We start from the raw sequence: 9,953 nt of genomic DNA, 5'->3' as shown, positions 1-9,953 counted from the left end.
GGTCAGTGAGGACTCAGGACTTAAGAGAAACTTCTAACTCAGTAATGTCCCAAATTTTCTGTTCAAAGAGATTATGGGGCCACAGAAGAAAGTTATCAAAGATGTAAAGTGTGCCTAAGGAGAGTCACCTAGAAAGAAAACATTCTCTCAGGTTTTCATCAAGTATAAATTGGTCAAGCAATGGCTGTAACTCATCCACATGGTTGACACTGACAAAAGATCTACAAACTGTTGTACAGGGTTTCAGATTAAGTCTTGAGGTCATATTTTATTTTTATTTATCTAAATACAATATACATGAGGGCCAGCCAGATAGCTCAGCAGACTAAAATGCCTGCTTAGACAGGCGCAGACATGGGGTTTATTTTCCAGTGTGCAATGCCAGCCCTGGTTCTGGGGCATGCTGAGATGGCAGCTGAGACTGTACAAGGTGACATGCCTTTGTAATCCCATCAGTTGTGAGGCTGTAAACAGGAGTCTGGTCTGTATAGTGAAATCCTGTAGATCTTATACTAAGTACATATAAAAAAGTACAATATACATGAATAAATAACCCGATGATGGTGAAACTTTTAGAACCTTTGATGATACAAGAAGACTGCTGCATTACATGTGCTACAAGTTCACCATCTCTGAAGTGGGCAAAATAATTCAAATATACAAATTTAGCTTTAAGATGATAATAGCTCACAAATAGAATGCAGTAGAATATTTATATAGTAAAGGACACATGCTGAAAACTTAACCTAAAGGTTTTAAGAGTAAGAAAGAACATGATGAGTGGAAAAATGTTTAATGATGGATAAAAGAACACTACACAAAATATTATTGTAAAAAATAGTTTGAAATTATCTAAAGAATACCAAACTGTCAAAGCCCTGAAAAAATAAAGAAAAGGAAGAATGTCAGAAAACTGTTAACATTATGGAGACTTGTTCATTTCCATTACACAATGAAATAGAATATTTATTTGCTTGAGAAATTGGCAACCCTATGTATTATATTAACAAAGGCTTTTTTTACTTGTTGATTCCGCAAGGTATAGATAAAAGGATTCAAAAGTGGAGCCACTGAAGTATTAAGAACTGAAATTCCTTTGGACAAAGATATTTTTTGTTTGACTGATGGTTTCACATACATGAAGATGCAGCTACCATAGGATAGGGATATGACAATCATGTGTGAAGAGCATGTGGAAAATGCCTTTTTTTTCTGACTTGTTGAAGGGATTTTTAAAATAGTTAGGGCAATGAATGTGTAGGATATTATCACCATCACCAGTGTGATTAAGAGTGTCACCAATGCTGAGACAAAACCCATCATCTCCAGAAGGTGAGTGTCTGTACAGGAGATCTGCAGGAGGGGTGTGGTGTCACAGTAGAAATGATCCACAATGTTGGAGGAACAGAATTCAAGATTTATGCCTAAAAGCAGTGGTGGAAAGATGACCAAAAAACCAGCAAGCCAACAGCTGAGAACAAGCATGGTGCAGATTCTGCTGTTCATGATGGTGGTGTAATGCAGGGGTTTACAGATGGCCACATAGCGGTCATAGGACATAGCTGCCAGCAAGTAAAACTCTGATGCTCCAAGTAGAAAGGCAAAAAATACTTGAGTTACACAATTATTATAAGAAATAGTTTTGTCCCCAGTTGCCATAGAAACTAGTAATTTAGGAATACATGTGGTAGTATATGAAATTTCTAAGAAGGAAAAATTCCGAAGGAAAAAATACATGGGAGTCTTAAGGTGAATATCCACTAGGGTAAGTGTGATGATTATCAGATTTCCTGTGATGCTGAGCAAATAGGTAAGAAGCAGGAATATAAATAGCACAGCTTTTAATTTTGGGTCATCAGTCAAGCCTGCTAAGATGAACACTGTTACTCTTGTGTGGTTTCCCATGATGTCAGTTTGAGTTTACCAGGTCTGACTAGAAAAACAAACAATTAACAGCAATTTCAACAGAGAAATAACCATCAATACTATGATTAAGCTAATGTTAGCAATGGCAGAGTGGTGCTTCAGGAAAAATATTTGTGTTTTTAGAGTATCTGGACAAACAAAACATTATTTTGCAATTCTACTGGAAAATAATTCATGTAATGTAAATGTTACCCCTTTATGAATAAGTTAGAGGGAAATGAAAATCACTTGAAAACAGAAAAATATTTTTTTTTCTTGATTATACATAAGAGTTGTCATGATATATCAATTTCATGTTCAATTAAAGAGGTTTAATCAAATAAAACCGAAGAAATTTCTAAAGTAAAAAATGTGGTGTTATTTGATACCTTATTGCTCACTGAGAAACAGCAACAACCCATACAGATTTCTTAGTTATATAGTGTGAACTCTTAATATAAGATTCTAACTTTAAGTAAACCTGGGTAAGATATATAAAATTAATAATTTTACAATGTATTCTTGTAATGAAACCTCAAATGTATCTCATAAATATGTAATTTTATTTTTCTTAAAAAATGAAAAAATTATATTGCCCTTGCAACTTTTGTGTGAATCTAAGATTATTCCATAATAAAAATATGTTTAAAAAAATATAAACACACACACACACACACACACACACACATACCACTCTCCTTCTTAACACACAGGGTCAGACACTGTATCATTTGATTCAATTATTTGAGCCCAAATGCCTGATTTTCATCTCATGTACTTCATGGCTGAGGTTCAGTTTCAAATTAGTGACAATCAAGCATAGGATATAATATAATTTCTTCTTATTAATATTTTCACTGCTTAAATCTCTGTTGACACATGCCTTCTTCCACCTTGTAGCACAACGAATGACAATGAAGAATCTAATAACATAAGGGCATGCAGAGGGTTTAGTTGTTAGCATGGAATAAGTTAGACATGTAGTGTAATATAGGGACATAAAATCATGTATTCAGGGGCTGGGGAGATAGCTCAGTAGAAAAAGCACTTGCCTGGCAAGCGCAAGGGCTTGAGTTCAATCCCTGGATCCGTGAAAATAAATAAAGAAAGAAAGAAAATAAAGAAAAAGATAGTTTTGTCAACTTATATGGCATGGTGGAAGCAAAGATAACATTGCATGGAACATTAGAGAGATAAGGAGAAACCCTATAGATGGAATAATGAGCTTAATGAAAAATTTAAAATGAGGTTACATGTACATCAATAAGGAAGTAAATATTGTAAAGAAAGAAATATGCAGTAATAAAATTTCTTTCCATCTCCTTCTAGGTCTTTTAGGTACCTTTTGGTTTGCTGTCTATGGATACTGAAACATGACCAGTATCTAGTTCAGTGGCTAAAAACGAATTTTTTATGTTTCAAAAGAAGAATCAAAAATAGCATTGGCACAAATTTTGGGGCTTGTTTTCTCTGTCTGAAGAATATTCAAGTATCCATTTAACATAAAATTAAACATGTATTAAGATAAACAAAGATAAATTTTTTAATTTAGCACATTTCAAGGAAACAAAATTAAGAAATAAAAACATTATCTACATTTGCACTGCAAGTACTCTGGATATCTAGTACTAAGTTTAATAGTATCTTTATTGAAAAGTTCTTATCTTGATATCAACATCATGTAACACAAAATGATTATGTTTTCATGATAGGCTTGGCATTCTAATGACAATATGCTTGTTCTTTGGAATATCAATATAATTATTTGTAACCTGAAAACTACATTATTACTAAGAAAGCATGTAGAAAAATTGGATTGATCTATGGCATACACTTATAATCTCAGCAGAATGAGAGATTGAGGTAGACACTCAACTTGTCTGACAATTAAGTAATTTGGAGCGACCCTGTCTTACATTTAAAATAATAACAATTAATAATAATAATGTTCATGTCTTCATAAATATAGCTCCTTATGAAGGCACTGGGCATGATTACATGTACTAAAATAAAGAAGAAGGAAAAGAAGGAATAAATGAAAGAAAGAATAAATGAAGGAAAAGATTACAAAAGGAAACAATATATAAAATAGGTCTTACTGGGAGAAAAAAAAATGGTATGTGGTATTTCAAGAAGAGAGATCAGCTTACAGAAAATTAAGCCAAGGGCACATTTATAATTTCTTTAAAATAAACTTTTAAGTTTGAGAGAAGCATACATATTAATAATGTTAACATATACATACAAAAGAGAAAACATCATTGCAAGTTATTGTCATTTTGTTTTGTTTTGTTTTCTTTTTTGGTGGTACCAGGAATCAAACTCCCGACCTTGCATTTGTGAGGCAACTACTTATTCCACTGAGCTATCTCACCGGGCCCACATTGCTAGTTTTAAATGACTTTTCTTTGATATTCAGATAATTTTAGAGCTATCAAATGTAAAACTTTTCTTATTTACACAAGCAACCCTAATGAGCACAGATATAGAAATGTTGGTATATAAAATATACAAACTAAAAATTTCTCATGTCCAATTATTTCTTAGTTCAACTACAATAATTGCAGACTGACTATCTCATAAACACAGTTTAAAAAATAAAATTCACATTATAAATCAGGATAATGATTGCAATTAGTTTAATTGTGTTAAATATTGAGAATATCAAATGGCAGATAAATTTTCAATAGAAAAAGCTTTGCAAAAATAAATTATCCTGATATTCCATGGATTTTTTTTTCATATTTTGTCTAAATTAAAAGTCTAGAGGCTGGATATAAAAGGTAAATACTTTAATGAAAAAAGGGAACACATGTAAAGTACAATATTTTTACCATAAAATGCTACCTTTAACATTTACAAATATTAATAATTTATCTTAAAGCAGAATGTCTTAAATAGTTTAAAATGCAAACATGTAACTCAGATAAATGTATTATGTATCTCCCTCAAAAAGATACAGAAGTTTATCAAGAAAAAAGTTACTTGATATCAATACTTAACTTTTATTACAGCATTGCTTTGAGCATGCAGAGACTCCTTTCCTCCCTGAATAATTCTAATCTTACTGCCACATCTTTGGTCATTTTTATCTCACCTATCACTGGCACTCTTGTAACTGGTTTCATTACTTCCTTAATTGAAGCCGGACTAGTGTAATAGAAGTTCTCCATTTAATGTCATTTCTTTCTTTCCGTACTGCATACTTTTCTATGGATCACTCATACTGACATATAAAACTAATCCATCCTAACCTTTTGGAGTGTTTATTCTTTCTATAACCTAAGCCTAATGATAGTATCCAAACATTTGGTGTCAGGAGAATATAAGACTAAAAAAAAACCCCAGAATTTCCCAAAGGATCACCAATTTTTATTTTATAAATGCTGTCCCCTGATACTCTAAAGTATATATCCAGAGAAATCAGCATAGATTACATAATACATACTTGTATTTCCACTAATGGAAATAAAAATTATGATTTTCAGGAGAATCACCTGAGATATACATAATCATTCAGTTTAGAGTTTGGCAATGACTACAGTGTAATTTACCACTGGAGAATTTACCATAGGGCCCCCAGTTAAGCAACTTGATTTGGGCTGTGAGTGAAATGCAGTTGATCCAATCTGTCTAGTTCATCAAAACATCACTTGTGCACAATTCTCAGCCAATTCTGTGACTGAGAATAGAGTGAGGAGGATGCCTGGAGATATTTGATCTGAGATATAGATGACAAGTGAGGGAAGAGGCATGGGAGATGAGTAGCTCCCCTTCATCTCTAGCAGCCTGATAGAGCACCTGGTAGGGGATATCATTCCCTATGGTCTGTTAAATCTAAGGCTCTTGAAACTGTTCAAAATGTCTTCATGAGAAGGTTTCTTGAGGAAGACTTTGCGGGATAATTCTTAAAATCAAGAGTTGCAAATAATCTTCATTTTTCATGACATCTAAGGTATTTTTCCATTAGGTAATAGTTTTTACTCTACTCCACTATAATCATGTTTAGAATGTGTATTCCAGTAGCCATATTTTCAATTTTTTTTATTTGTTTTTCTTATCATATCTTTCACATGCCCTTGGATCATTGATGTGAGATATAAACATATTTTTATAAAAGTAAATTTAAACAACTTAGGGCCTGGTTTTGTTTTTTGTTTATGATAACATAATAACTGAAGCTGCATAACCTATATGGAGAAAGATTTAATTTGGTTAAAGTTTCTGGCAACATGAAAGCCAAAGACTAAATGCTAACAGTAGTTAAGGGAATCATGATATTTCAACTGATAACAGAAAGTGGAATAATAAGTGTGCTCATGTGGAAGAGAAGAAAGGGACTCAAACTGATATAATAACCAGGCATTGAGCTAACACAAAAGCACTGATTCTTTCATGAGCCTTACCTAGTGATTCAAGCCCTTCCAATAGGCACCTGTGATGCATTGAGAAGTTAAAGTTTCAACATTGGAGATTCTGGGGGCACACTCAAACAAATGTCACTCTCTGAGTGCAGATTATAGGATAGAGGGCATCCTTGGTAGAAGGTTTCCATTTGATATTAGGAAAAGAGATACATTATTTACAGGAATGATCAAGATAGAATCTTGAACTCTCATAAGAGGTTCACATAATGCCTTACCTATTTTTTCTTGATCATTTCTCAGGAAGAGCATGACACATTCCCTCTTTAGAGAACCGTGTTTTTTAACCACACTGCTTTCCCTGGGTGCTTGGTCAACAGGAACTGAATAATTTGGAAGCTCTTAGTCCTCAACTGAACAGCTTGAATGACAAAAGCTGTAATGCAGATGCATTCCTGAGTTGAACACAAGACACTTAAAAAAATGCAACTATGCCTCCCCAAGTCTTCAACTGTTATTTTCATTCTCTCTGTAAATTTTTATCTTCAAAATATCACATAAGTAGAAACATGTAGTGTATGATCTTTAAACTCAATTCATCAATATATATTTAACACTTGTCATCTGTCTCTGCATAATTGTTTCTTTTGTTGTTCAATAGCACACATTGTATAGCTGTATTACATACATTTATCCCTTCATGCACTGAAGAACATGTGTTTCTTTCTTATTTTGTAGTTATGAATAAATCCATTTATTATTTACATACAAGAGATTGTTAGTTGTGCTTGAATTTACAAATGATACATGCATAAGAGCGTGATTTGGGGGATTATGTAAAAAGACTTGATTTATCAGGGTCTTCTTCAGAAGAATTTAGTAATTCTTTCATTATAGTTATCAATTCTTTTTTTACTTCAGAGATTATTTCTGATCTGATTTCCTCTATACCTTTCTGCAGTTGTTTCTTTACTTCAGATGGTTTTCTTTCAGAGACTTCAGGTGTATGGTTTCCAATTTCTTGGAAATTGGAAAATGCTAGTGTCTCCTGCATTTGTTCTTTGAGGGTTCTGTGCCTGAGAATGCATTTTGCTCCTTCAATTTGTCATTTTTATAGCACTGTCCTCTGACCTTTGTTTGAGAACTCTCGTGCAGATCCTTACCACCTACTGGTATTATTTACCAAGAAAAATTATGTGGTTAAGGGTATTAGCATTTATAGAATTACAATTAGCAACACTCATAATAGATAGTGATACTTAGAAGTTGACACACTTTTGTAACTAATGGGTTTATATTTTCGAGCATAAGAGCAAACCTTATGTCTGTGTAGCTAAGCAGATCTTAAATTGGGTACTTGTATTTAAATTATTTCCAATAAGCTCTCACATCAGTTATGTGTTGCCCCCTCTCTCCACCAAGAGAGATGGTGAGAGGAAGCTCTCATAGACCTGGGTCTAGTCAAGTATCTCAGCTTACCAAGTCTGGATCTATCAAGTTTGAAGTTGTACAGGTGGGCCTGGCTTGGGTCTGGCTGCTGTGTTCCACTTTTTTGTGCTGCAGCCCATGGAAATGAACCTGCTGTGCCCCTCTGGCAGGACACTGGACTAGATGGGTGAGATGGGCCCCTAATCTCTCTGCAAGGGTTCCACACCAGGCCTGTCTCATGGAGGAGGTTCCCATGAGTGCATAGATGGTCCTACAAACTCACAGGGCCTGGGCACTGGCTGGAAGGGGATCTGGCAAACAGGTGAGCAGGTGTGCACAGACATGCTAGGCCTATGTTCTGACTGGAAATGGATCTGGTGAGCAGGTGGAAGGTCTCACACAGGGTCTAGGCTCTGACTCAAGAGACTTGATTTAGCTTAGTACAAGATTGACAAATTAGCATTAAGGGACTCAGTCATTTTGTGTTCTTACCAGAAATGAATGAGAAATTTAAATAGCAGGTTCTTAGATTTTTAATTAAGTTGCACCAATATTGGTCAGTATATTCTATGCTCAGAAAACATGTGAGATTCAAGTCTTCTTGGAAAATTCATTCTTTATTATAATGAATACCCATTTTGTGCATGGTATATATCCTGGTTTTCAAGTATTTCAACTGTGACATATAGATATTTTAGTTTTATTTCATTAATTAATTAATTTATTTATTTATCTTTTTGTATATTTTTAGGGAACAATCTGAAGGGTGTTCAGGATCTCACTACTAGGTTGAATTCCTAGTGATCTGCCTGTTTACAGTCTCCCAAGAGCTGGGATTACAGGTGTGAGCTACCACACCCAGTCTCAAATGCCATCTCAGCCTTCCTTGGAGGCCAGGCCTGCATGGCAGGTCTGGGGATTGAACACCTGGGCCCTGCGCTTGCTCGCAGGCACTTTAATCTGCTGAGCTATTTAGATAGCCCTTAGTTTTATTTTATTAATGTAACATCCTTGTACTTTTGATCTCTATGTCTTCTTTTGTTAAGGATATACTATTGAACAAAATAAGGGCATTTTTTTGAGAAATGGATATGATATTCACACTGATATGTCTGCATAACAGATTGGCACATGACAGAAGGCAACAGTTCATGGTAGGGGAAAACAGCGAAGAGCCAAGGCAGGATCTGCTGCTCGTACTGGATCTGTCCGGAACCAGCCCAGGCCTGGCATGAAAATGAGACCTTCTGCCATGCTCTCAGGACCCCTCCAGACCCAGCCAAGCCATGCCATGCATGTCAGAGAGCTTCCACTCTGCTGAACTTGCTGGATGCCTCCAGACCCAGAGCAGCACCAGTGTGTGAGTGAGACCTACCTCCAAGCTCTTAGGACACCTGAAGACCCAGCCCAGGCCCTGAGTGTGTGTGGGAGAGCTTCTGCTCCGCTGTGCCCACCGGATCCATCTGGGCCTAAGCCAAGTCTAGTGTGGGAGTGAGACCTTAGGCTCTGCTCTCAGGACCCCTCCAGACCCAGGCCAGGTACAGCATACAGGACTCATGTGAAATTATGTACCTGAAGTTCCTGCAGAAAAACTAGGGACCAGAATTACCCAGCTAGTCGAGAAGCAGAACACCTTGTCAAAGGGACACAGAGATATACTTCCAATGGCTGAAGCAGGAAGAAGTTCAGCAACAAGACCTAAGTCAGGCACATCAGATGAATTCAAACTTCATAGAGCTGCACCCTGTAAGCTGAGACACTTTGCAAGACACAGATCTATAAGAGTATCCATGTCTTTCTCCCTTGACTGAGAGAGGTTGCAAAAGGTAACAAGAGTCAGCCTTGGAGACATCAGGTACATCAAGGGGAAGTGATCAAACAGAACTTAGTTGAACTAAATGAAACACAATTTACAATTTAATATCTGATTAGCTATACAAACATAATGCTTATTCTTACTGTCTGAAATGCAAACTCATTAATGGCAAGTTTGTCAACTGCAAAATATCACCATCATCAAAGCAGGGGATGGCTCCTCCTCCCCCAATTGCTCCTTTCGCATGTCCCCAGGGCCCAGGCATATCCTGGGAAGTCACACACCAGGTCCTTAACTTCCTGCCCGCCACCTTGCTATTGACTCAGTTTCCCTGTCCCTAAGAGAGCCATGGGGGGCAGCAAAGGAGGCTCCAACCTGTATAAAATCTAGAGGTCACTTTTGAGTGGACCATCGAGTTGGAATTCATCCTATGCACGGAC

General features: G+C 36.0%; 1 protein-coding gene across 1 annotated transcript; it reads right to left on the bottom strand.

Annotated features, from left to right (window-relative positions):
• Positions 1-966: 966 nt before the first annotated feature.
• Positions 967-1,914, bottom strand: LOC101587036 (olfactory receptor 6C74-like). The gene has a single exon (XM_004648172.2). It carries the CDS (start codon positions 1,903-1,905, stop codon positions 967-969), a length of 939 nt encoding a protein of 312 aa, XP_004648229.1. The 5' UTR covers positions 1,906-1,914.
• Between the last annotated feature and the right edge of the window lie 8,039 nt (positions 1,915-9,953).

This window comes from Octodon degus, unplaced genomic scaffold (genome assembly GCF_000260255.1).
Source record: "Octodon degus isolate 3935 unplaced genomic scaffold, OctDeg1.0 scaffold00358, whole genome shotgun sequence".
NCBI classification, from domain to species: Eukaryota; Metazoa; Chordata; class Mammalia; order Rodentia; family Octodontidae; genus Octodon; species Octodon degus.
This window is presented reverse-complemented; position numbering and strand designations above follow the sequence as displayed.

Bases quoted from the DNA above. Each gene is read 5' to 3' on its own strand.
- LOC101587036 (XM_004648172.2), bottom strand. From the start codon at position 1,905: ATGGGAAACCACACAAGAGTAACAGTGTTCATCTTAGCAGGCTTGACT.